Source organism: Culex quinquefasciatus, chromosome 2 (assembly GCF_015732765.1).
Source record: "Culex quinquefasciatus strain JHB chromosome 2, VPISU_Cqui_1.0_pri_paternal, whole genome shotgun sequence".
NCBI classification, from domain to species: domain Eukaryota; kingdom Metazoa; phylum Arthropoda; class Insecta; order Diptera; family Culicidae; genus Culex; species Culex quinquefasciatus.
This window is the reverse complement of record NC_051862.1, coordinates 65,026,059-65,053,917: the sequence shown is the minus strand read 5'-3', so window position 1 is coordinate 65,053,917 and position 27,859 is coordinate 65,026,059. Positions and strand designations below refer to the sequence as shown.

The 27,859-nt window shown below is 35.7% G+C and overlaps 1 protein-coding gene across 5 annotated transcripts; it reads left to right on the top strand.

Moving 5' to 3' along the window:
* Window positions 1–894: 894 nt before the first annotated feature.
* LOC6054529 (retinol dehydrogenase 14) lies at window positions 895–27,619 on the top strand. Of its 5 annotated transcripts, none has more exons than XM_038256592.1 (4): window positions 895–1,596; window positions 18,533–18,680; window positions 18,756–18,894; window positions 26,744–27,619. In XM_038256592.1, exons 2-4 carry the CDS (start codon window positions 18,558–18,560, stop codon window positions 27,481–27,483), a joined length of 1,002 nt encoding a protein of 333 aa, XP_038112520.1. In that variant the 5' UTR covers window positions 895–1,596; window positions 18,533–18,557; the 3' UTR covers window positions 27,484–27,619. The 5 variants fall into 5 exon arrangements, with proteins under 5 accessions (XP_038112520.1, XP_038112524.1, XP_038112521.1 ...); XM_038256596.1 differs by lacking the exon at window positions 26,744–27,619 and adding an exon at window positions 19,176–19,962 and having other exon boundaries at window positions 923–1,596; XM_038256593.1 differs by lacking the exon at window positions 895–1,596 and adding an exon at window positions 6,725–6,932.
* Window positions 27,620–27,859: the final 240 nt, after the last annotated feature.

Sequence of the window (27,859 nt, the reverse complement as noted above, 5' to 3'; positions counted from 1 at the left end):
CATATTTTATAACATTTTTTGCAACAAGCCCCTAAATCATTTTTGCCCGTGTGTAAACATTTCAGCGATCTGCAGTTCTCACCAACACAGCGTTATAGGCCCGTCCCCGAGCAACACTCCAAAGAAAAGCAAATGTTGGTGCTCTTTCACTTACTTTTCATCAAGCGTCCATGGCGCGGTGGTAGCGTGTCGGATCAATAACCAAGAAGTTAGTGGTTCAATCCTCGTTCTGTTAAGGGTTTTTTTTTGTGAAATACAACCAAAAAGCCGTCGGTAATGTCGATAATTGTCGGTAACGGGCAAAAATGTCATACTGCCCATAATTGAAAATTCGGCTATTATGCCAAATCAAGTATTCCGAGAAAAACGCGTTTTAGTGTTTGTGACAAAATCTCCGTCAAGGCAATTTCCCATAAGAGTGGTATATTAGCCGTTTGGTTTTTCGCATCGGCAGCCAAGTCTAAACAATATTTCAGTGAAATTCAAGTTCCAGGAGATGCGTTGGAACATCCTCTACCACCTGGTGCTAATATCTCGTTTTTGCCAAAAGTGGATATTAGCCGTTTTTTCAATGGTGGGCAGCATACCCCTATATCGCAAAAATGCATGAGGACAGTTTTCATGCAGATTCTGATATATGTACTTTCATGCCGCCATGCATCACAATCATGCGACCGCCGTTTGGGTGTATATTGACAGATTAGAAATACCAACTGATAAATAATCCACCAGTCAATATTTTCCTGATAATATTTATTAAATTTTAAAAAGTCTCGGTTGAAATAACTGCTCTTTAAAACATAAACCCTTAAAAAAAGTAACTTAGTAGATTGACCTACAAGTTTTTATTGACTCAAGCCCACAAACAGTGCATTCCAGCGGGTTCGCTTTCCAATTGTAGTTGAAGTCTCTCTTTCTCTCTACCCCAACAATCCAGCCAGTCATCCAGAAGCGTCGTCGAAAGTCTACAGCCTAAACCCGTTTTTCTTCTCAACTGCATTGTTGTTTCCGATGTTCCACTGAGCAGTGATGCACACGTGTGTTATGCAACCGTTTTGCAACGTGGTGTGATTGTTGGGCTTCCGATTTCTCCTTTTCGATGCGCGATGGTTTCCACCAGATATTGTACACTGGGAAGACTTGGAGTGCACCTCCAGCTCTGCTCATTGTTTGGTGAATTAGTTTTCGAGCTTGTTTCTTGAGGCTGCTGCTTTGCTTCTACTGCACCTGACTCGATTCGTTAGCTGCAGTCGTGGTCGTGTGGTGCATTATTAAGGGCTTTGTTAATGAACCGAGGCCGGGGAGGGAATTTGCCTCAAGTTTAAGTTGCCATATTTACGTCGGGGATTCCGTGCTGCCCGCCAACGCGGCTGTGTGCCCTTTTGGCTCTTCTTTGTTATACACGTCACTCCAGCTCCAACTTTAGTGTACTGTTGGCAATCGAACCGATCGAAAGCATAGCTTTTTTGCTGCTGCTCCAAACTTCAGCTCGTGAATCTAGAACCAAGTAAATCCACAGCTCAATTGACGTACTATTATTTTGGAGGAATACATCGTCTTAGATACAGGTCACAAGATGACCGCCCGCCGGATTTGGTGAGTAGTTAACTCTGCTGGGGGGGTCGGGGTACGATTCGATGTTGAAGATTTGTTGATCAATGTTTGCTTGCTGTGTTTGATGTTGTTTGGTGCTTCTATTCGGTGCTGACGTCAACGAAAGCCGCTACTCCGACTGATGAAGTCAATTGGGTGCTGAACTGTTGTTGAGCGATGATGGTTTTATAGCTTCTTGTGAAGCGGAGAATGTTTGTGTTTTTTTTTGCATTGAAGTTCGTGATTGTTAGAAAAAATAGTCAAAGGGATTCATCGAAATGATTGGATTAATTAGATGTTTATTGTTGGTGGCATAGTATCAAACAAAAATGCTTAATCATTACATATTCAGTTAAAAAATGAAAGATAGAGCGAATCTCTGGGCAATCAATGCTTAAAAAGGCGTGATTTCAGTTCGGGATGAGCATGTCAGAACAACTTTTAGTTAACTGTTTTCTATATTAAAAAAAATTACGTTGAAATCTGTTCCGAAAACCTGGAATGAATTCTGGGATCATTTCCAATATACCATTAGTAGGCTTAGTGAATTTTCACGCTCAAAAATTGCAAATTTCACGAGTACTTTAATTTCAAAACACAAAATTTCGCGAGAATTTCGCCGAACGTGAAAAATGTTAAAATAACTCTGGAATTCTCATGTTAAAATTACAGAAACTACTTTTTATGCTTTATTATAAATTATTTTTCAATAAACAAAAGAAACTTTTTTCAATTTCCAAAAAAGTTTGGATTATATTTATTTTTATTATTTAAATTTATTTATTATTTAAATATTTATTTTTTAAACAAAGTGTGGGGCATTTTTTTATTTTCATTTATTGAACTGATCTTTTTCTTAAATTTGACTTAAATAGCAAAAAAGTTTTCGCTGATTTGCTTTTTATTTTATCTTTTAACATTTTACTGAATTTCATATCGATGCAAGACTTAACAATTCAGCCAAAGTGATTAAAATAACTTGAATTTTATGCGACATTAGGTCCAGAAAAAATATTTTTAAAGGTTTTCACCTCACTTTTCAAAAACTAAATTAAAAGGCAATAATAATTTAATCTGTAACAAAGTCCTCAAAAAAAATTTCAAGCTCAAAACAGAAAACAAAACAGTGGTATTTTTTAACTTCCTCGGGGACTATCCACCCAAATAATCAAACATCGTGAAAATTAAACAGGACTCAGAAAAAATCTGAAATGTTCTGAAAACGTGATTTCAAAGATCAAAAATAATATTTATTTAATTTTGATTGTTTTAATTTCTTTTGAAATTATACCTTTCAGATAAAATAGTAGTCAATTTACAGCGCAAGAAAATATAACTAAATTAAATTAGTTTACTAAAGAAACTGGTAAATTTATAATTAATCTTCGGGTAGACACTTATGCTATGTAATGCTAAAAACTGTTAAACTTTTAATTACACTTGTTTACCAAATTTATATACCCTTTTGAAATGTTAGGCTTCAATTATTTAAATGATTCATAATACACTTACAATTGAAAACTCATAAAATTTACTCAAAAGTCTTTATAAATGAATTATTGATTTATAAAGAATCGATTTGAACAAATTGATAAATTTCACGGGATTTCACGGAAATCTTCAAATTTCACGAATTTCACGCTATCTGCGAAAGCGTGAAAATTCACTATCCTCAGCCTTTAGTTAGTTTGCTTTCAATGTTTTATTTAAAAAAAAAATCATTGTTGAAAGTTTGTTTAACTAAGTTTATTACGTTTTTTTTTTAAATCAAAAGAAAACTTTAAGTTAAATAAATAGAACAAAAATAAAACATCCCTACAAAAATCCGCAAACAGGATAAAAAATTCATCCAGTTGAATTTCTTGTAAATTTGAAGATAGTTTTGAAATATGTTTATAATATTATATTAATAACTTGGCATTTAATTCTTGATGTATAAGCTCTCAATAGAAAATATTTCGTTTTTTTGTGTTTTGAAATCCGTATTGTTTTAAAATTTAAAAACAACCATGGCAAATTTGATTATAATTATTAATGATTAAACGGTTTTGTGTTTTTATTGGTCTTAATTTTTATGTAGAAGATCTTATTCAAAAGTAAAAATTTCAATCTAACCATATAACATTCTACAACATTTTAAAAGTTCTTAATCGAGATACTTTTTCGAATAAGGATTTTTTTATATGAAATTCTTTTAAGGATCGAAGAATCACTTTATTTGGCTAATGTTTAGAAGATCATTTCTAAATATGAGTATCTCAAGATGCAAAAATATGAAGGTATAATAAATTAACTGAGTACAACAAGATGAAGAGCCAAAAACGGTTTCTCTTACTTCGATAACAACGTAGTTGAGCAAAATGTATGATTATAAATTGATCAAAGCTTTAAAAAATATAGATGACCATCGGGGTGACAAGAAAATTTAAAATTTTGGAAAATCTTATGAGATACCCTTGGCTTGAATAATTAGGTAAAAGTTACTAACTGTGCCAATTTTGAGCCAAAACGGTAAAGGTATAAGGGTCACTATTGATCGATGAAGTTTGTATGGGAAACATCGATAAAATGTATGTGGAAAAGCATTTTTTTTAAATTTCTCCAAAATTTGGTGTTAAATATGCCGGATCATTGTCAAGTGTGAGTTTTTTTGTGTTTAATTGATGTTTCAAGCTGGGGGATGAATAGAGAGAATGCGTACCGTAATTTTCGAACGGTCCCACTTTGTTTACATCTACAAAATAGGAAGCACAAGCATGACTTTTTTCATATTGGTAATTGAGCTGTTTTATAATCTGTAGTATGTGTTTTATTTTGCCTGGTTTTTACCTTTTTTGCTGTAAAATTGTGTATGTTTTAAAGTTTCGATCGGTAAGAAGAGATTTTTCTTTTTTTACGGGTGACGAAGAACTGCGACGATGATTGTCATTCTGCGATGTCGCAGATAAATTCCCTGGCTGGTTTTGGAATACTGACGCTCCTCCTGGTCCAATGAAAAAACATCGCTAATTTGAGCGAAGCTGATCCAACAAACAGAAAAGATTTTTACTAAACCAGGTTTTCAAACGGAATCAAACAATAAAGACAGCTTCTGGATGGATACAACCGCATCGACTCCATAAACAACTTCCATTCATAATTATAAAAAATGACGATCTCATCGTCAACTTTCTTAAAATTTCTTGACTTCAACTCCAGGTTCCAAAAGCCACACATATTTTATTCTTGCAAAAAAAAAAAAAAAAATGTTAATGATCGATAACAATACTCTCTACTTTTTGTGAACAGTAAATTGGTTTCACTTTGACAGTTCAAAATTGAGGCCGTTTTGCGAACCACTATTCATCACCCAGGTTTTAAGAAACTAAAATTTTGGCAACTTATGGATCCCCTATAACAACGTTGACCAGGATTTTAGGCTGGACCGAAATCAATCTATTAATTCCATTGTTACAGTTCAATAGGGTGAATCAGCGTTTGTGAACAAGCAATCTATCACTTTTGCTCAAGTGACAGTTCACGTCATGTAAAGGGGGGATAGACTGCTTGTTTACAATCGCAGATTCGTCTTATTGAACTGTAACTATGGAATTGTTGGAACAATCTCTTCTTGAAAATTTACAAGAGTCTATGCACTAGGGCGTCCAATTTTCCCGGGTTTTGAATTTCCCGGGAAACGGGAAAAATATTTTTTGAATCCCGGGAATTCCCGGGATCCCGGGAAATTTTTGAAGCAGTCATAAAATCTATGTTTTCATTATATTTGTTATGTTTTTCTAGCTTTAATCATAGAATAAGCTCAAAACTGTTAATGGTGATAAGCTACACTTCAATTTGAACAAGGACAGCAGTCTTTAGATAGTTTAAAACACAGTAAAAAGATGTGTTTTTAAAATAAATAAAATTAGTTGAAAATATCTAAGGCGCAAAGCATTTTGCGGATCTGTAAATAATAATTTGAACAATTTTCCCTGCCAAATTAATGCTGTTATAAGCCGAATAAAAATTTTAATGCTTTAAAATGCTTATCGATTACTAATTTCCACAACCAAATCTGAATTTCTAGACCAAAATTTGATATGTTTTCAATTTCTGGAATTCCCGGGACAAAATATGAAAAATCCCGGGTTTCGGGAATTCCCGGTTTTGAAAAAATCCCGGGTTTCGGGAATTCCCGGTTTTGGAAAAATCCCGGGATTTTTGTCCCGGAAATTCCCGGGATGGACGCACAACTATGCACGATCCTGGATTGAACTCAAGATTCAATGCAATCAATCTGTTTTACCATTAAATTGCCCTTGTATAATGTCAACGTACAAGTTCAATGCATTGCCATCTTGAGTTTTGGATTTCCGTGATCGGTTAAACTCAAGGTTTTCCGCAATGCTTGTTAATTCGTTTCTTTAGTATAATTAAACTTCTATATTTGGTGCAGTACAATTAACTTTGAATAAATAAATAGAGTGTAACCCTGTAAACCTAATTAAACTCACAAATTAATACAAATATTATCTCCAGTTTGTAAGATTTGCTACACCAATTGAAATGATAATTCCTCCAAGTTCTCCAAGAAATACCTATACCACTACATTCTAGGAATTTACAAAATAGTGACCAGACCGGACACCGAAGCACACAACCGGTGTGCTATCCGTCAAGAGCTGAGTTTAATATTCATTTATCATTGAGCCTTACCTCACCCGGTCCGCAAATAGTGATTGTTTGTGTGAATTCGTCTTCAAATAGAGCTTCATAGACAAGTGGATTATCTTTATTAGGAACTAAGTTTTTTTGAATTTATTATTTTTATTTAATTTTTTGTTTCATTCAACTGAGCAAAAATTCTTTCTCTTCAGCAATTTTATTGATTTTTAATTTTTTCGAAAATTTACTTTCCATATTTGTTTGAATTGATTGACTTTTGTATTGTTTTTTTTTTTATATTTTAATGAAAACATTAAATGATATTTTCATTTTTTTTTAAATAAATTAAATATTATTTTTTTAAAGCAATATTTTATTTAACTTTTATGAAAAGGTCAGCTCTACCTTCTATGATCATCTCTCGAGTCCAAAAGACCGCTCATAAACCCTAAAAAAAATGCCGCGCTGAGATGAACGTGAACTTCAGTGAACGGTTTACATTGGCGTGCCACTTGGCCTGTCCGCCACAGTTTGGTGTCCGACGTCGGTGGGTTAGCACGTGCAAGCGCGGGAAGCAAAACCGTCGAGCTTAAAGTCGAGCTTAAGTCGCGTGTGTGTTCGCGTTTCCGTTGAGCGTTTTTCGGAGAAGCCTAGTGATTTTTATTAGTGAAATTTTGAATTATTTTTTTTGTGAGGTTAGTATGGGAAATTGATTGAATTATTTTATTGGTGTCAAAAAGGAGTGCAAATTTGTCCAAAGCAATAAACCGTCAATCAGAGTTCTTCCAAATTGGGTCAGTTTGAAGCGCTTTCACGTTGTAAATCACCTACAAAGCTACACCAAGCTCACCTGTAGCCCAAAAAGCAGAAAACAAAATTTGGCATTCGGCATACTGCTGCGGGCCAAACTATGTGAGGCTTGAACTTGACCGCGGGTACTGCGCTGGCACGTAGAGAAAGTATCGTGCAGCTTTTGTCGTTTCTTTTTCGTTCAAATTTCGAATTTACATACATTTCTCCACTGCTCGTGGCTGTGATTCAATGCAAAGAAGGTAAGCAAAGTTGATGTGAACTCTATCGGATCCAGTGGAAGGCGTGTGACAGCTTTACAGCACTGTATTGTGAATCGAAACGAACAAAAAAAAAAGACTGTCAGCAAGTGTAATGACTATATAATCATCAAACGCTGTGTGAATCTGGAGGAGAAAATTGTGTTATCTGAGAAGAGCTGGAAGACAATGAGAGGAAATTTTTGTGAGTCACATAGCCAGTGTCGCAGCGCTGTAGAAGAAGTCATTCAGGTGTTGTGCTTGTGTTGTGCCACGTGTGAAGTGAGGAATGAACAGTGAATAGATGTTATCTGAATGGTTTGATTTGCAATAGCACTGCTGAAAGTATATTGTGTAATATGTGGTTTTCAAATTACAGAAATAATAACATTTAAATTTATTCCATCAGGTACTAGTTTTTTATTATTCAAAAGATGATTTCTAGAGTTTTGTTTTGGAAAGGTCCTATAAGCTATTGTGTTTTTCGTCTGCCCATGTTTGCATAAATGTCCCTATGCAAAACAGCAAGCCGAACAAAACGAATTTAAAGTTTGTCCCACACATAAGGCTACGTGTTAAGTTTTCGCGAAAAAAAAAACTGGATTTCCTTGTGATTTCTAGAACAAAACTACTAGATATCATAGGCTTTTTTGAACACAATTTTTTCTGTACTTTTTGCATTTTTTTCGCACAGGAGCAGTTCTGTGAAAACAAATAGGGGTTTCAAAAAATTGTTTCAATGAATTACGTATTCTTTCAAACAGGAAAAATGCTGTGAATAATTAAAAAACTAACTTAATCCACCTATGTGGTTGGCGCCTTCCTCACTTTTTACCAACATTTGGTGATATGATTGGACACAAATTCCATCTATTTCTCAATAAAAAAAACACAAATGTCGCTTAAACGGTCATAACTTGAGAGTGAGCGTTGCCAGATCTTCAAACCTAACAAACGCTGGGTCGGATGATGGATCCGGACATAGTTTACATACATTTAAGTGAGATCCGGCTTCAAAAAAGTACATAAATATCACTTAAGTGGTCATAACTTGAGACAGGGTTGCCAGATCTTCAATTTTTTGGACTCATTGGAAAGGTCTTTTGATTACCTAACTAACGATGGGTCGGATGATGGATCCGGACATATAATAGTTTACATACATTTAAGTGAGATCCGGCTTCAAAATAGTAGTTTATGAAACAAGTTTCAAAAAGTGGATTTTTTCAGCACGAGTCGTACATTTATCCAACGAGGTTCACCGAGTTGGATAAATACGACGAGTGCTGAAAAAATCAAGTTTTGCAACGAGTTCCATACAACATTTTTTGCATTTCCGAAAAACACCCATTGAGTGAAATTTTTAATCAAATTTTCATGTATTTTGTCAATAAATCGTTTAAATCAAAACAATGTTGAAAAGTGTTACTTTTCGAAACAAGTGCTGAAAAGTTCAACTTTTCAGCACCCATTTCAGTGCTGAAAAGTAGAACTTTTCAGCATTTATTTTGAAAAGTGTTGCTATTCGATTCTGTTATTTTTGGTACAGAAAAGTAGGCTATTTCGTCGTTCAAGAATGACAGGAAAAGTAAGTAGTTTCACGACGGAATTGCAAAAAAGTACATAAATATCACTTAAGTGGTCATATCTCGAGACTGGGTTGCAAGATCTTCAATGTTTTGGACTCATTGGAAAGGTCTTTTGATTACCTAACCAACGATGAGTTGGATGATGGATCCGGACATAGTTTACATACATTTAAGTGAGATCCGGCTTCAAGAAAGTACATAAATATCACTTAAGTGGTCATATCTCGAGACAGGGTTGCCAGATCTTCAATGTTTTGGACTCATTGGAAAGGTCTTTCGATTATCTAACTAACGATGGGTCGGATGATGGATCCGGACATAGTTTACATACATTTAAGTGAGATCCGGCTTCAAAAAAGTACATAAATATCACTTAAGTGGTCATATCTCGAGACAGGGTTGCCAGATCTTCAATGTTTTGAACTCATTGGAAAGGTCTTTTGATTACTTAACCAACGATGAGTTGGATGATGGATCCGGACATAGTTTACATACATTTAAGTGAGATCCGGCTTCAAAAAAGTACATAAATATCACTTAAGTGGTCACAACTCGAGACAGGGTTGCCAGATCTTCAATGTTTTAGATTCGTTGGAAAGGTCTTTCGATTACCTAACCAACGATGGGTCGGATGATAGATCCGGACATTGTTTTCATATAGATAAGTGAGATCCGGCATCAAAATTCCAGCACCTGATTCGCAACTCTGACACTTTTATACGTAACTTTTGAACTACTTATCGGATCTTCAAACAATTCAATAGTGCAGTATGGGGCACCAAAATAAATCGAATGCAACATGTTTGACTCAAATCGGATCAGCCAGTGCCGAGAAAACTTGGCAAGAATTTTGAGCACCAAAGTGAATACGCACACACATACACACACACACACAGACATTTGTTCAGTTTTCGATTCTGAGTCGATAGGTATACATGAATATAGGTCTACGAGCTGTTTTTCAAAAGTTCATTTTTCGAGCAGGATTATAGCCTTACCTCAGTAAGGAAGGCAAAAATGGTTTTAATTTATTTTTAAATGTTTTTTTTTTGCAATTTTTTACCATGAGTTGTTTCTTAAAAATGATATGCATAACATTTTTGAAATATTTTTTTTTGAGTTTTTGTCTTCTTTCTTGGAAAACGGTTATAAAAACTTGAAAACTATTTTTTAATGAATTTGAAAAAAGGCTCTTACGACATTTATGTATGTTATTCATAAAATTAGTGATATCTCGATTTATTTCAGTGAGGTTTTGCATAGAATACAAAACAGAAAAGGTGCAGCAAATTTGTCAAAAATAAATACAAGCAATTTTTTAAGATTTTAAAAGAAAACAAAACTTTCGGTTAAATATCGATTCATCAAAACGTCCCATTCCGCGAAATGACCTTCGACGGAATGTCGTCAGATTCGTTTTATTTGCTTCGAAATATTCAAATATTAGACTTTTTTTTATGTTTATGTGTTTTAAAGTGAAAATTATATTTTTTTTGCAGTTCCTCAGAGAAACTTTCAACTTTTCCTAGCTTTCGGGAGAGACAAAACGAAGTTGAAAAATAGAACTTGTTTCATTAACTATTATTTAGTGTATTTCATGCACCATCATATTTTTTCTTCAAAATAAAACGAATAATGAACAAAACATGTAAAATAGCGAAATAAATTTGTGTTCAATGACTTTGAATGTTTTGGAATCAATTTGACTAAAAATGCCAATAAATAATTGCACTCGATCAAAGATTGAAAAAAAATACAAAGATGTAAAAATAGTAGTTTGCAATAAGTTGTAAAAAGAAGATTTTTCAGCACATTTATAAATACGACGAGTGCTGAAAAAATCAAGTTTTGCAACGAGTTGTTTACAACATTTTTTTCAATTCCGAGAAACGCTTTTTGAATGTCAAACATTTATGTGTTTAGTAAATTAACCGTTAAAAACAAATAAAAAAATTGAAAAAAATTACTTTTCCTTACTAGTGTTGAAAAGTTCAACTTTTCAGATATTAATTTTCCATTCTGTTATTTTTGGTAGGGAAAAGTAGGCCGTTTCGTTTCTCCAGAAGGACAGGAAAAGTTGACAGTTTTACAGTGGAATCGCAAACAATAATTTAAAAGTTTAAGTGAGGAAATATTACATATTATACATTCCAAATTTAAGAGGTAAAGTTATCTTTTGTTTTCTTATAACATTTGGAAATAAAGTTAAGCGTTCATTTTTAAGTTATTTTATCACAAATTTTTTTTTCCTAGATTTCCTTTCAATGATTTGCACCTATACTGCAGATGTTCGCATAAATGTCCCATATGCAAAAACAGCAAGCTGAGAAAAACGCATTTGAAGTTTGTCCCATACATAAGGCTACGTGTTAAGTTTTCGCGAAAAAACTGGATTTCCTCCTGATTTCTAGAACAAAGTACTAGATGTTATAGGCTCTTTCGAAAGAACACACAATTTTGAACCAAACTGCATCAATAACTCGAAATTGATGAAAATGCATATGGGACATTTATGCGATCAGGGGCAGTATAATAAATTATGTTTTATGATTTGGTTAAAAAACCTTGTACAGGTGGGGAAAGTGTATTATGTGTATTTTAATTATGGAAAAAATCACGAATTGATGCAACAACTTATTTTATTGGGAAATAAATACATAAAAGTACCTAAAAACCGATTAAAAAAAATAAAAAAAATCCATGCAAAATATAGTGATATTATGAAAATTCACCAATTATCTTCTTAGAACTTTTTTTAAAGAAACGATGAAATCACCGGTAAAATATTATTACATATTTCATCTATAAATAAAAGAAATGATTCAATTACATTCTAATCAGGTGTGTCTAAGTGATAACAGTTCAATTGTTAGCAAATTAACATGCTGTTTTATGCATTGTTCCTCTTGCTCCAACAGGTTGTTCGTCTTGGCAACTAGTTTAAATATCCAGAGCAAATATCGCAGCAAATTTTGAATATTGAAAATGGAAAGTTTATTCTAGAAATAAATATAAAAAAGTAATATTTTAAAAATTCAAATTTTAAGCTTAGCAACATAAAATTTAAATACAAAAACTTCATTTTAATCAAAACAGCGCTCGTCAAATTAAGTCACACAACCCGCGAATTGCCAAACCGTTTGCTGTTTTGTGCGACCAGAGTCGCGTCTTTGAAAAGATAATTCAACTCGTGTGCTTTTGTGGCCTATGGGAAACTTGGCCCTCCCCATTGTCGCCGATGACGTCTGTAGACCACAATGTCGCAATCACCCAAAATATTATGATTTTCAAGGATTCGAAAAAGACTGCTTTGAAACTGGTTGCACAATATTTGAGGGGGATGTTGAAAATGAAGTAACTCACTGTAACCTCATTTTGAAAGATTGTCATAAGGTCAAGCCAATGTTAATTGATGTCATTAAGTCACGAGTTCACTAGACTGCAACATGACATCAGATTCAAATCATTGTTGACGATTTCAATCTGTAACTAATGAAGATTTTAGAGGCAGTTTGGTGTAGATTTGACAAAGGGAGAACACATTCACTTGTAAGGATTTGTTTGTAAAGAAGTAGTTTTGAGAAACTTTTATGTCCAATTGTTTTTCAACTAAAAAATAGTCTAAACATGTCACACGACCACCTCGTGATTTCTGAAAATGAGTTTGGGTCTGTTTTGTTGTATTTGTTTTGTCTTTTTTATTCTTCGTCGCTTGTGTATACACTACTATCTGAGACACATCTGTTTTAAAATGATAGGACGTGTCAAAAGTTTGCAAACAAGTCTTGACTTTTTTTTAAAGTTCTACAAGCTATTGTCCTACTCAAAAAAAAAAAAAAAACTCTAGAAGTGACGATATGCTTTACTGCAGTTTTTTTCATGAATGGTGCAAAACTCGATTAAATCTCATTCCACCTTCCAATGTTATCGCTCACATAAAAATTCTTTCACTTGTACAAAAGTTCGGTGAATTGTTGTCTGAGACAAGTTCCTCAAATTTCATGTTTCTGACAAAAACATCGCATTTCTTGTGTAAAAAAAAATGCAAACATAAGGTCGTGTGCCTTATCCAATCTTTCGCACAAGGTCGCACGCGTGGTTCACGGATAAAACTTGTTTCCCCCCAGCAAATTCAAATGCCGAAAACCAGTTTTCCAAAAAAATCGGCACATTAAGGCCATCACCAGAAATCTGCTCCCTCGAGTCGTCCAGTTTGGAATCAACGTTTGACGAGGTAAGAGACAAACCTTTTTTTTACGGATTTTCGGATTTGGTGCTCGTGAGGTTGTGTCACACTCGGATGGTGATTATTTGGGGACGGTGTGTTTTTCTTCGGCAAATTAATGGCTGCTCGTTAAGATTGGCATTGGTGGATAGGTGATGTAATGTTCTTACAAGCCTTGACCATGGGCTTGAAGCTCGATCATTGCTGTTGGTAGGGAGTTGTTTGGGATTGTGACATCCTTGATTAAATGATTTGTTGTAGTATGATTGACTCAATTTGATAAAAAATACAGAACTTTCAGTTGACATTGAAAACCTGTAAAAAAATTACAGGACACCTTTTCCGAAAGCTTTTTGCTCGTAACAGTAAAGTGAACGGTGGAATGAAAAATATAGTACAATGAAACCGAAATTCTTCTGCGTTTAACTTGTATGCCCTGAACATTTTTCAAGGTAATCAGGATTTTAAGTTCTTTGTTTCTTACTTGTTTTACAACTCTGGAATTGTATGTATGATGCAAACCAAAGTTTAGAATTCACTGAATAATGACAAGTATAAAGTACTTCTCAAAGTTATATGATATTTTTGGCAAAATTCAGCCAGCTGGCATTTTCATGGACTTATTAAATCAGAATCCATAAAAAAAATTTATTGTTTTTTTTTTTCAGATTTTCAGCAGTCAAAGATTTTCTTAATCGAATTAGAAATATGAGTTAACTCACTGAGCAATTCTCTACCAAAACCGGAAATGGATTTTATTTATATTTTTTGATTTGGCCCAAACTTTGTGGGGGCCTTCCCTATGACCAAATAAGCTATTTTGTGTCATTGGTTCACCCATACAAGTCTCCATACAATTTTGGCAGCTGTCCATACAAAAATGGTATGTAAATATTCAAACAGCTGTATCTTTTGAGTGAATTTTCTGATCAATTTGGTGTCTTCGGCAAAGTTGTAGGTATTGCTGAGGACAATTGAGAAAAAAATAGGTACACGGAAAAAAAATGCAGATTTTTTAATTAACTTTTTTTTCACTAAAGCTCAATTACCCAAAATACGTATTTTTTGATTTTCGAGATTTTTTTATATGTTTTAGGGGACAAATATCCGTAACTTTTGAACTATAGAGAAACATGGTAAAAAAATCTGCCGCCGAGTTATAAATTTATGAAAAAATAGTGATTTTTGGAAAAATCTAAAATGCATGCAAAAACAAATCTGAAGTTATTTTTTAATGCAAAATTAAATTTGCAATACAAAACTACTTTACAATTTTTTTGATAAAGGGCTCCGTTTTCAAGAAATAGCCACCGAAAGTTTGATTTTAGCAAAATATTTGCAGTTTTTCGATTTTTTAAAATAGTGACCATGAGCGACCATTTCTAAAAGTATTTTTTTTTAAGTTTAGAAAATTTGCTATAAAATTGACTAAGAGACATTGAAGATAGGACCACGTGTTGCTGAGATACAGCCGCTTTAAGAAAAAGGAAACACGAAAATTGAAGTTTTCTAAGTCTCAACAAAACAACCAACCATTTTCTAATGTCGATATCTCAGCAACTAATGGTCCGATTTTCAATGTTAATACATGAAACTTTCGTGAAATTTTCTGATCTTTTCAAAAAAAATATTTAAAAAAAATTAAATCAAGACTAGCATTGTAAATGGGCGTAATATTCAATGGTTGGCCCTTTTAAAATGTTAGTCTTGATTTAAAAAAAATGAAATATTTTTTTCGAAAAGATCGAATACAAAAAAATAAAATGGTCGAAATCGGCCGATTTCGTAGAGAGTTGCTCACTGTTTAAAATTATTGTGACCTTTCAAAAATTAAAATTACCTACACGGAGAAAACAGAGTTCCCAAAATCGTGAACAAGCGTTCATGAAAATAGGAACCACGAACAAAGTGGACGAAGAAATTGTCTTCTTCTTTTCTTCTTCTTCCCTCTCACCCATATGTCTTCCAAAAATTCCGGGGGCACCTCCTGGCTACGGGCCTACCTCAATACTTAGATACCGTCAGTGGAGGTGACATTTGGTTGGGGTGAGATTGGGTTAAAGTGATTTTTTACGGATTTCAACATTTCTCAGGTTCTTCTCAATAAAACTAAATTTTGTTAAAAGGGTGTAAGAGGACATTTAAAGATGACTAAGCTGAAAAAACAGTAAAAATGGGTAACACGATACAATAGTCCTTGTATTCAGGATTCCGTGTCTTAATACTCAAACAGAAAAAAAAGCTGAAAAAATCTCTTCCTAGATAAAAAAAACAAACGTTTTACAAAAATTTCATTTCAAAATCCTATCAATTTGAATTCTTTTTCAATTACACTTAAAACATGTAGTCTATTAACTTGTTTGAGCGGTCCCTTATATAAATTGTCCAAAGAATCAGAAAATGCAGTTCATTTATCAATTCAAAAATTTTGTTTTGAGAAAATGTTGGCACTTTTAGAATTCAAGAGTAAATTGAAATAATCACAATTTGTAGCTATTTAGAACTTTTAGAGTCCAGACTCGATTATCCGGCGGCGGCGGAAAATTTCACTTCGGATAATCGATTCAAGAAAAACATTTTTTTGTTATTCCTTCGGATAATCGAACTTCGGATAATCGAAACTTTGGATAATCGAAGTTTTGGATAATCGAGTCTGGACTATATTTAACTAACTTTAAAAACATTTCAAATATGTTGAAAGTACTTATTCACGTAGTTTCAACCAGTTCTGTAGGATTATATCATTCCGTTCGTTTTTTATTCCTTTTTTATTTTTTTTCCAAATACTCTCAAAGATTCCACCCCTCAAGCATTCACCCAATATTTTGGTAAATGAAATCGTGACTTTCTTAAAAATTCATTTTTTCCATGTTTTTAGCATGTTTGGGTTCATTAAAAATCTTTAGAAATTTTTAAAACTTTCGATGTTTAGTATCGCAAAAAGTTTTTTTCTGCTAAAATTTTTCATTTCGTCAGATCTTATATTTTTTTAAACTAATAATTGCAAAAGAACTGAGCTGGTTTGAAATGCATTTTAAAACACTTTTTTCATTAAATTATAGAGACTTTGGCTTGTTATTTCAATTTTAATTTTTTTTGCCCCTCCCCCTCGCCCAAGGCTAAAAAATTTTAGCATAGGTCTTATTCAGTATTGCAAATAAATATATAACAAAACTGTTTAGTGTCCATTTCAAAATCATCTGAATCTGAAAACATCTTGAAAAATTTCTCTAGGGCTATAAACTTTTATCTCAAAAATCAAATTTGCGTTGCGTAAAATTTGTTGATTGCTCGTATAAATACTTTATTTTTTTTTAATAAAGTGTTTTCTTTTGAAATGGGTTGAAATCACATAATTTGGATCTTTTTGATGGTGAGGCTTGATCAGACATTTTCATGAATGGTTTAAAAGTTGCTTTACTGATGGTCAAGCAACATTATGACCTTAAAAATAAAGATGCACCATATCCTTATTAAATACATTTTGTAGAAGTAGGGGAACATCATCTAATTCCAGCGTGCCTCTATTGTTGATCAGCACTTTGACGTTCAACTACAGCTCATAAAACGCGTTTTGAACTGAAATCGGGCGTTAAATAGTTCAATAGAAAGTGAGCAAGCTAGTTTCTATAAACAGTTTTTCAAAATAAGTTGTTTAAATAGTGAAAATCAGCAAATTGGATGGAGTTAGGAGCGAGTTCTTAACCTGCCAAACATATGAGATATTAATATTAAAGTAATATTTGTTTGTAGACTTGTTACATTTAACATTAGTTTAACCAACTTAACTAATATATATTTCAAAACAAATGATGTATTGTCACAAGAGACCACGATCAGTATGAAGAGAAATTGGTCTATGTCAGTAAAGTGTTTTGCAAAATCAGGGAAACTGACGCTAATTTCCAAAATCGGTATAAAGCATCTTGCAGGGTATGTTGAGTTTAACAAATCGACATCATTAACTCATTTTCAACCAAAATGGTCGTTATCACATGATAGCTCAAAGTATCAGCCAAATCAACAACATATTTGTTGTTGGAAGTCTCAGAGAATTGTTTATAAAAATCCGGGTTTTTTCGTAAGCGAGACAGCAAAAAAAACGTGTTTGGGACAACCAAAGCTCCTACAAATGGCAATCTGATATCGCTTCCGTTCTCTTTTTGCGACGATTAGTCTAACATGAGTGCTCACACCTCACCACACGGCACGGTAATCAATCTGCCCTAAAGTTCTACCGACCGTCAGTTTTAAATCTCTCACGCAAAGTACATGCTGCTCAGCGTACCATAAACGTACAATCATTCATTTTCCTAAGGCAGTGTACAGCATTGCCTGATGAACACATGTTTGCCTAAATGGCCGTATCCGTGAATAAACCCCCTCTCTTGAGGTGCGAGGCGTCGTCGTCTTGATCAAACACGTGTGTTCTGCTCATACAGGCCGACGTCGCGTGGCTAATGGACATTGGCTACGTGCAATTAGCATGCGTCTCAACGCTTAACTTGAGCGGCAGTTATCAAACAATCAACACCCCCCTCAGGAAGTAGGAACTCAGCTTCCACGCACAACAATCACTCTTTTTTGTGGAATGTCTTAAGATTCTGCGATGACAAAAAAAAAAAAAAACGATTTCAATAATAACCTTGACCGTTGGAGGATTTCCTTAGGTCGTGGAGCATATTCCACGCCAGACAGTGATCATATTTACTGAAGTGGCACTTTTTTTTTTACAACGTTTAAAATACACAACAACCTCTTAGCGAAGAGGTCCGCCAAGTGTATGCTTAGCCGCGAAATCCCCCGGCATTCGAAGGTGTAAACGGATAATTGACATAGCGTACTTAGCGGGGATGACTGCAAAAACTTTGGGTTGTTCTTTTGCGTCGATCAAAATTGGCAAGGATTAGATTGGATGAATCTAGAAAATGGTAATTGCCAGTCAATGCATAAAATGGTACAAACAGCTGATAATTCGTGATAAAATGTGAAAAAGTTGCTGAGTGCAAGGAGAAGATAAGTGCTGGAAAAATACAACCACTTGAGGAAATGAAATGCACAGAATATGGTTTACATGGCCAAAGATGATGTTTTAGTATTTTTATTTATTTTTGTTCACATTTACAAGAAACTGTTGAATAATAACTAAATTAGGTTATTTTCAAATAGCATTGTTTCGAAATTGAGTTCGAAAATTAAACACTTTTTGGGAAGAAGATATTGGCATCCCCGGCTAATTAAATTTTAAACAATAATACATTTTTGATTGTTCTTCAGTATGTTTGTATGAACAAATCCAATAAGAAATTTACATTAAAAAGCAAATCCTATTGAATTAGGGATCTGATAAGATTTTTTAAAACACGAATTGAAACTTGAAGTTTATCCTTATAATAAATTTAAATTTCCCTCCCTTCTTCAATCTCTTACAGATTATCCCTCGCTTCTCTCTAAGCAATGTCACTGCTAGATTGGGACAGCCCCCTCAGCATCGTAGCGTTTGCCGTTACCACTGTAGCCGTTCTACTATCACTGGTCAAGTACTACCTGTACGTCACCTGTGGAAAGCTCACAACCAGCGTAAGTACCCGTAGCTTTCACGTGATAATTAATCCAGCTGGATTAATTCCTTGTTTTTTGTCTCCTTTGAAACAGCGAAACATGGAGGGAAAAACCGTCATCATCACAGGTGCCAACTCGGGCATTGGCAAGGAAACTGCCCGGGATTTGGCCAAACGCGGTGCCCGCGTCATCATGGCCTGCCGGAACATGGAGACGGCCAAGGAGGCTCAAGGTAGGTTCCTGGCACTCATTGGTTTTTGGTTTTTGGTTTTATGTTTGATGTGGTTTCGGAGGGTGGTTTTATGAATTTTGGATGATCACGGACAAAATTACTAGACTAAGTGTAGATAAAGTACCCATCAGCAACACTCCCTTGTACAAAGAACTCGGAATGGAAGCAATGACCGCACCCGTCAACCCGGATAACTCCCCTGTGTACAGCACTACGTAACGGGAATTCGTGTTCAATGCACCGTATGATTCGCAGGAGACTGAACTAACTTCCATCCACAGATGAAATCGTCAAGGACTCCGGCAACGAGGCCGTCTTCGTGAAGAAGCTGGACCTCAGCTCGCAGGCTTCGGTGCGTGAGTTCGCCGCCGAAGTGCTCAAAACGGAGAACAAGCTGGACGTACTGATCCACAACGCCGGGTTTGCGCAAACCTTCAAGAAGACCAAGAGCGTCGACGGAATCGAGTTCACCATGGCCACCAACCACTACGGACCGTTCCTGTTGACTCACTTGTTGATCGACCTGCTTAAAAAGTCCGCCCCGAGCCGGATCGTGGTCGTTGCCTCCGAACTCTATCGCTTCGCTTCGGTAGACTTGAACAACCTGAACCCACTGACCAGCATTCCGGCTATGCTGTACTACGTGTCCAAATCGGCAAACATCATGTTCACCCGGGAACTGTCCCGCCGTCTGGAGGGAACCAACGTGACCGTCAACTGCCTGCACCCGGGCATGATCGATTCCGGCATTTGGCGTAACGTCCCGTTCCCACTTACGCTTCCGATGAGCCTTATCAAGGCGTTCTTCAAGACCAATGCCGAGGGAGCTCAAACGACGCTCTATCTGGCCTGCTCGCCGGAAGTGGAAGGCGTTAGCGGAAAGTACTATCGCGACTGTAAGGAGGCTGGGCTGACCAACGGAATTTGTGACATGGAGCGCGCCAAGAAGCTGTGGGAGGAGTCGGCGAAGATTGTGAAGTTGGGCGCGAGTGATCCGAAGATTTGAGAGGCGATTGAGTTTGACAGATTTTCGTTGTCCTAAATAAAAATATTTTTTTCTTAGTATTATTCTTCACTATTTTTCAGCTAATCTAATTTTGTATTTGTTCGGGCAACCTAGAGAGAAAGCTAGCAAAAATTTTGCTATAAATTTAGGGTTTATTTGTTAATTGTTGGATTACGCTCGAATAAAAAAACTGTGCAGCGGGATGTTATCATAGCTTCAGTCAAGATCTTTTCTAGGTTGGCCAAACGAATACAGCATAGGATTATCTCACATTGATCGACTTTTCATGTACCTCCAATGGGGTGACTTAGAGCTTGAAGATTTTATGTTGCGAAAGGAAGAACGTGACATTGGGTCTAGGGGGTGAGATTGGGTCGTACACAAATGCTGAAATTTTTGACGGTACGAATGAAATATGCTTCTGCATAAAAAGAGGTTTCTCTGTAGTAATTGTTCAGCATAATCTGAGCAATTCCCCATGAAAAAAGAACTGTCGAAAACAAAAGTGCTCGGAGCGGGCTCAAAATTGGAGTGTGGAGTGGATTTTTTTGTTTGGCCATTAGGGTGACCTATGCCGTGTTAGGGTGGTCTAAAAATTTGCAATTTTCCTCGATTTTCGCAAAATACACATTTTGATAACCGATTCCAGCTCCTTTGGACGCAAATGAAATGTGATTAGTTGAGTTTTCTGTTTTCTGTTTCTGCCGAAAATGAAGAGTTGCTTGCTAACTTTTATTTGAGCTATTGAAACAGTTAAAAACACTTTTTGTGGCTGTATTTAATGATCAAAGTACTGATTAGCGTGGTCCACGGATATATGAAAAAGACAAAAGTGTTTAACTTCGATTGCATCAACCTGAATTTTTAAGAACTATACTGCCCATGATCGCATAAATGTCCCATATGCATTTTCATCGATTTCGAGTGATTGATGCAGTTTGGTTCAAAATTGTGTGCTCTTTCGAAAGAGCCTATAACATCCAGTACTTTGTTCTAGAAATCAGGAGGAAATCCAGTTTTTTCGCGAAAACTTAACACGTAGCCTTATGTATGGGACAAACTTCAAATGCGTTTTTCTCAGCTTGCTGTTTTTGCATATGGGACATTTATGCGAACATGGGCAGTATAGTCCTAGAAGCAAGCCTGAAAATTTGAGCTTATTTTGTTAAGGTTTAGTTGCTCCAGTTTTGATCTGAATATAGAATGGAATTTCAATCAATTTAATTGGTTTACTTTTCACTTTTTAACTCTTCTTCTAGAAAGTTTTCCTCAAACGGATAAAAATCTCTCGTCTTTGAGATTTCTTATAGGTTTTGATCCAAGGTACAACTTTGTAGAACAACGCAAAGCGCTAGGAATTGATCTCGAAAAGATACAGGTCAATTTTTTTAACATATTTTGAAATTTTGTCGAAAAAAGTACTTTGCGATGTTCTAAAAAAATTTTCACCGGATGAAAACCTATAAAAAGCATAGGAATAGGAAAATTTTACATGGTTTTGGGAAATTTTTTCTAACAAGATGTATAAAGTTACAATTCTCGATAGAAAATTGATTAATGTTACAATCAAAACTGGAGCAATTAAAACTTGACCAATTGAGCTCAAAATTTAAGGCTAGCTTCTGGGGTTATAGTATTTTAAAATTCCGGTTGATGCAATCGAAATTGATCACTTTTGTCTTTTCATATATCCGTGAACCACGCTAGTACTGATAGGCTGATAATAGAAATGGGCCAAGAAAGGGTATATTTCCTCTATGTCTTAATTTTTTTAATCCTTTTAGAAAGTTTTCAAAAACATTTTGGCACTGTTTCAATCACTAATCCATACCTTCTCCACAAAATTGAGTGCTCTAGTTTTCCATGTCAAGCAAAGAGCCTACTGTTTTGTGATAAATTAAGAGAGCTATGCCCGACTCTAAAAAGTAAATCAAGTTTTCCTCTCTTCCCTTAAGTTATTTTGTTTATAATACGTTGTTTTTGTTATCAATGGTTATTTTGTGGGTTGAGCTCCCATTTGATAAACTATTTTAATATTGAAAATATTTGAAGTACAAAATAAACATAAAAACTTTGTTCAATTTGGAAAGAGGAACATTTGAAACTGGAATTGGTCGCATAACATGAATCTGGATGAAATATTGAAGATGTAATGAAACATGTTGAAAACGTGAAACATTTTCTCTTTTGCGGATGCATAAATTAAGGCGTTTTAAGTTAAATTTTAGCTTTTGATTCAATTTCCTGAACTGCCTGCGCTTAAGGTAAAGCCGTCCATAATTTAAAGTTAAATACTGTACAAAACGGTGAAAAATTTGCTTCAAAATTATTTACAAATCGTTATGCTAGAGAAATTTATACAGTTACTCACATATTTGGAACACTCACAAGCTCGAAACACATTTGTGGTAATTTGTCAATGGGTTGCGAAAGCCAACTGTTATTTCAACTATTATTTTTTTAGGATCTTGTTTCGACCATTTTCTTGTAAGTAGCACTAGAAAAACGATTATCAAAAATTCTGAACTCAAGCCAATTTTATCAAGAGCAGCACTTTGAGAAATTCTCAAAAGTTTAGCAGGTTCTAGTTTCATTTAATTTGTCGATCTGCACTACAAACCAGCATATTTTCCATAACTTTTGATAGTTGCTTGCTTGCTCACTTCTAGGCTATTTTTTTCTCGATTTCAGTTAAACACGATTTTTAGAACAGTAAATAAAATAAATTGAAAAAAATTAAACATTTTCCGAATTTCGTTAGCGTGGTACCATGCACTTTTTTATTATAGATAAAACAAATAGGGGAACAGCATCTAATTCCAGAGTGCCTCTAATGTTGGCTGGTCAGAACTTTAACATTCAATAGCTAATTAAAAGCGTTTTCAACTGAAATCGAGTGATAAATAGCTCAATAAGAAGTGAGCAAGCAGGAAAGGAACGCGTTTCTATCAAAAGTTTTGCAAAATAAGTTGTTTAAATAGTGAAAATCAACAAATTGGATGGAGTAAGGAGCGAGTGCTTAACCTGCCAACAGGCCCGTAGCCAGAGGGGTGGGTTTCGGGCTGAAGCCCCCCCCCCCCGAAATTTTTGGAAGACATATGGGAGAGAGGGAAGAAGAAGAAAATTTCTTCTTCCAGCCTCCCCCCAACCAAAATTCTGGCTATACTCCTGCCTGCCAAAAATACGAGAATTTCCCCTAAGTCCATATTATTTCCTCTAATCTAAAAATTATCAACTTGATATTTTAAAATCCGATTTTTTTGGGTTTACTCTATGATTATTTTTTAATTTATCGTAGAAGGCGTAGATTTCGAGGGTTTTATCCCTTATTCCCGAATCCCACTTTCCCGAATCCCATATCCCCGAAAATCATTTCCCCGAAAATTCAACATTCCCGAAAATCATTTCCCCGAAAGTGCCATTTCCCCGAAAATCATATTCCCGAAATTTCCACATCCCCGAAAATCATTTTCCCGAAAATTCCATATCCCCGAATGTCATTTACCTGAATGGCCATTTTACCGAACTGTCGTTTTCCTGAATTTACATATACCCGAAAGTTCCATTTTTCCGAATGATATGAACTTAGATATAAACTAAACTGTTTTTAGGGATATTTTTACAAAACTATGACCTTAATATTAAATTCTCCTACGTGTGTTTTTAAATATGAAAAAAAGAAAAAAACAAATAACCGTAGAAGGCCATTCATAAACCACGCGGACACTTCAAGAAAGCGGGGTTTTGAGATCATCCACGTTCAATAAAAAAGATTTTTTTTTTGTATGGGCAATTTTCAGCAAAGAACAATTTTCCAAAACAGTATCCAGGTGGTAAGGATTGCAAAGCAACGATATCTTTAAGCGACGACTCGAAACACAGGAATCAGTTTGTTCTAGATTTTGTTTAACTTTTTAGTGAAATCTAAATAGTTGATTATTGAATTACAAAATGCATATTTTTAAATATTTCATCACCGCCATTTTGGGTTTAAAATTACTAAATCACTTTAAAGTAGTTTAGGGGTTATTACCAGAAGTGAACTTTTGACAAGGCCTTTGGATATCCGAGTCTGGACTGTATTTTGATTTTCAACTAAATGCAAAAAAAGCGAAATGATCAATGTATCAAATCGACGCTGTCATGCTATCTTGTCGATTGTCGCTTTTTGACGTTCCGAGAAAAACGCGTGTTAGTGTTTGACCTTAAATAAACGAAAAATAGAGCACGCTATGTAAACAATAACAATCACGTTTTATTTTGTTGACCATTTTGTGCATTGTCCTGAAATTTGTTTGAATTTGGTTGGTGAGGTCCCGAGTTATAATTACAATCGTTCACGGTAGGCGGGCATGTACGTGTGTCAAACGCATTCTGATCTGAAACCTCTTTGGCCAGTTGTCTCACTTACAGCAATTTTCAGAATGTATCAAGTTAGCTCGATACAAAATTTTTCGGTTTTTATTGAATATCTCAGAATTGAAATCGAGTTTTGGGCATTGTGAGCTGCACAAAATGGCTTTCTTAATTCAATTTGACCCAAAATCGACGTATGACAAATTAGCTTGACTGCGACGCAGAAAAATAGGCAAATGAATTAAGCGGCACGCAGCTATTTAGATTTGTTCATTAGAAATGTACTCTGCTCAAGATGTTCTCCTTCTCTACATCATTTGTCATAGTCGGAGTTTTTGTTGGATTCGGCGGAGTCATTTCTTTTTGAAAGGCAGTTGGAGTAACTAAATCTCAGAATCCGGAATTCGAATCCTTTAAATCCACAGACTTCAAAATTTAAGTGAAGCTGGAATAAAACGCTCGTAAAAATCTCGGAATTTTTTGAACGTTCAATTGTGGACATGATACTTAATTGATCGCTACTTCCCCGAACCCGCGCGCGCGGTTCTGGACAACGGGCATACCCGCCTGACCGGGTTCGGGGAAGTGGCGTTCGGGGAAATGGCCGTTCGGGGATATGGTCATTCGGGAAAATGATTTTCGGGGATGTGGAAAATTAGGGGAAGTGGCCATTCGGGAAAATGGTTTTTAGGGGAAGTCGCCATTCGGGGATGTGGCCATTCGGGGAAATGGATTGTTCGGGGAAATGATTTTCGGGTAAATGACATTTCGGGAAAGTGTCTTTTCGGAGATGTGGCATTCGGGGAAATGTCTTTTCGGGAATGTGGGTTTCGGGGAAATGTCATAGATTCGATTTCGAGATATAATATTGATGTCTTAGCCCATATAAATACTTTCTAGAAGAAAAAAGAATCCTTTAAATAAATATTCTAAAAGAGTTATCTTTTCTAAATTTTATTTTTTCAGAAAATCAAATTTTCACCTAATTTTGTTATCTGAACGATTCTCCATACAAACTTCTGTGAAATGATGCTCGGCTTCTGTCCATTATTTAAGCAACAAGACTTATCTTTGAGCGCAATTTTTTCCCGTTTTAGTACACGATGTTTTCGCACCATTTCTAATTTGGGCTGAATCTTTCAAAATGTTATTTTTTGTACTGACTTGATATAATAATGATTTCATTTGCAATTTGCAATCAGCTACAATGATATAATTTTAAATCATTCAGAATTTAAAAACTAGGTCTTACAATTTAAGGGGTACAATTTAAGAGCGAGTCTAAAAACAGGGCATACCCCTCTGTATGGGACGTCGTTTGGACCTCACCAAACTGCCTGAAAATTTCAGGGGTTCAGGGGTTTTGAAGGTTCAAAGACGTCAAAAATCTTAAAAGGGCTATAACATAGGCAAAATTCAATTTAATTGCAAAATTCAAAATGCATCTCAAAGGGCTTAAAAAATGCAACAAAATGCAGGGAGAAGCATCCCAATTGGTTAAATCTAAAGGGAGTTATTGGTATTTTAGTGAAAAAATAGCATAATTTTCAAACTCAAATATAAAAATGTTCCATCCAGATATCAACTCGGTTCGACCTGCAGCTTGTAGGGGACATCTGGGACTACCATCTGAGACTGAGAACGCTTTGGGTAAGGCAGTTTAACGTATTAAATAGACACTTTTACTTTTAGTAAATTTTTTGGTTGTATATTTTTGCTCGGGGAACCCCTTAGACTTCATTTTTGGTGATAATTTTATCATTTTCGTGTTTCTGAGACAATTTCACAATAGAGGGTTAAAATGGATGAAAATAAACATTGTTATGCACGTTTCTATTGTGAAATTGTCTCAGGAACACGAATATGATAAAATTATCACCAAAAAATGTGGTCTATAAGGAGTCCCCCGAGCAAAAATGTACAACCAAAAAATTTACTAAAAGTAAAAGTGTCTATTTAATACTTTAAACTGCCTTACCCAAAGCGTTCTCAGTCTCAGATAGAGTCCTAGAGAGATTTCTCCTACAAGCTGCAGGTCGAACCGAGTTGATATCTGGATGGAAAATTTTTGTTATTTGAGTTTGAAAATTATGCTATTTTTTCACTAAAATACCAATAACTTCCTTTAGATTTAACCAATTGGGATGCTTCTCCCTGCATTTTGTTGCCCTTTCAGATGCATTTTGAATTTTGAAATTAAATTGAATTTTGCCAAAGTTATAGCCTTTTTAAGATTTTTGACGTCTTTGAACCTTCAAACTTTGTGTCCCGATTTGCCTCACTTCCCGTTGACCTAGAGTGCTCATATTTTGGCCAGATGCTAGTTTTAGATGTACAAACAACCCCTGAAAATTTCAGGCAGATTGGTGAGGTCGATGCGAGATGGGTATGCTTTGCTCGTGGACTAGCTTTTAAGATAGTAAATATGTGAAAATTAAGAACAATACGAACAAATATTAGCAACAATAATATTTTTCCACTCTACAGAGGAGATCATGGGCGAAACCAACAACAATAACCTCATCCTGAAAAACATCGACGTCAGCTCGCTGGCCTCCATCCGTAAATTCGCCCAGGACATCATCGCCACGGAACCGGTCATCGACGTCATGATCCACAACGCTGGAGTGGCGCAAGGCTTCAACAACAAATCAACCTCGGACAACCTGGAGTTCACGATGGCCACCAACTGCTTCGGTCCGTTCCTGCTGAGTCACCTTCTCATCGATCTGATCAAAAAGTCCGACCAGGGTCGCATCATCTTCGTGTCCTCCAAGCTGTACCGGCTAGGGTACATCCGGCGCGACCTGAGCAACCTCAACCCGCTCAAGTACTTCTCGCTGTTCCCGGTGCAACTCTACAACCAGTCCAAGTTCGTTGAGATCATGTACACCCAGGAGATGGCCCGTCGTCTGGCCGGAACGCGCATCACGGTCAACGCGCTGCACCCGGGAGTTGTGGACACCGGAATCTGGCGAAACGTCCCCTTCCCGTTGAGCATTCCCTTCAAGCCTATCCAGATGTGCTTCCGGACGCCGAAGGAGGGAGCCCGCTGTACCGTGTACGCTACGATCACCCCGGAACTGGAGACTGTTAGTGGCAAATACTTCCGTGGATGCAAGATCGAGGAGCTGCACAGCCGAGTAGAGAACAAGGAGATTCAGCAAAAGGTGTGGGAAAAGACTTGCGAGTTGGTGCGATTAACACCGGAAGATCCCAAGATTTAGGCGAAATTGGAGGATCCTTAGGGCGATTTTTCGGGTTCTGATACTTCATCATTACAATTTTTCTCAGGTTCTATGCCATAGAATGGTACAAGCAGTGAACAAATCTCTTTTAATAAATAAGATTTTAAAATTTTAAGTACTCTATTTATTTGATGTTGAAGAAAACACCTTCGTAGTTGAAATAGATTTGAAGAGCCAACACGTACGATTTGCATAAAAGACACGAAAAATGTCTGAACAAATTTACAACACGAAACTCCATCTCCGGAAATCAGTCCTCGACCCGCGCTTTCCTCAGAGTCCCAGAATGGACAGAACAACTTTGTCCCTGTCATGGGATATCCTGCTAAATTTGACTTTTGCAATAGTTTCCCTC

Excerpts from the sequence above, each read along its gene's own strand:
- LOC6054529 (XM_038256592.1), top strand. The coding sequence starts at position 18,558 with ATGTCACTGCTAGATTGGGACAGCCCCCTCAGCATCGTAGCGTTTGCC. Across the intron at positions 18,681-18,755 it reads GTGGAAAGCTCACAACCAGC|CGAAACATGGAGGGAAAAAC; the intron begins GTAAGTACCCGT and ends CCTTTGAAACAG. Across the intron at positions 18,895-26,743 it reads GACGGCCAAGGAGGCTCAAG|AGGAGATCATGGGCGAAACC; the intron begins GTAGGTTCCTGG and ends TCCACTCTACAG.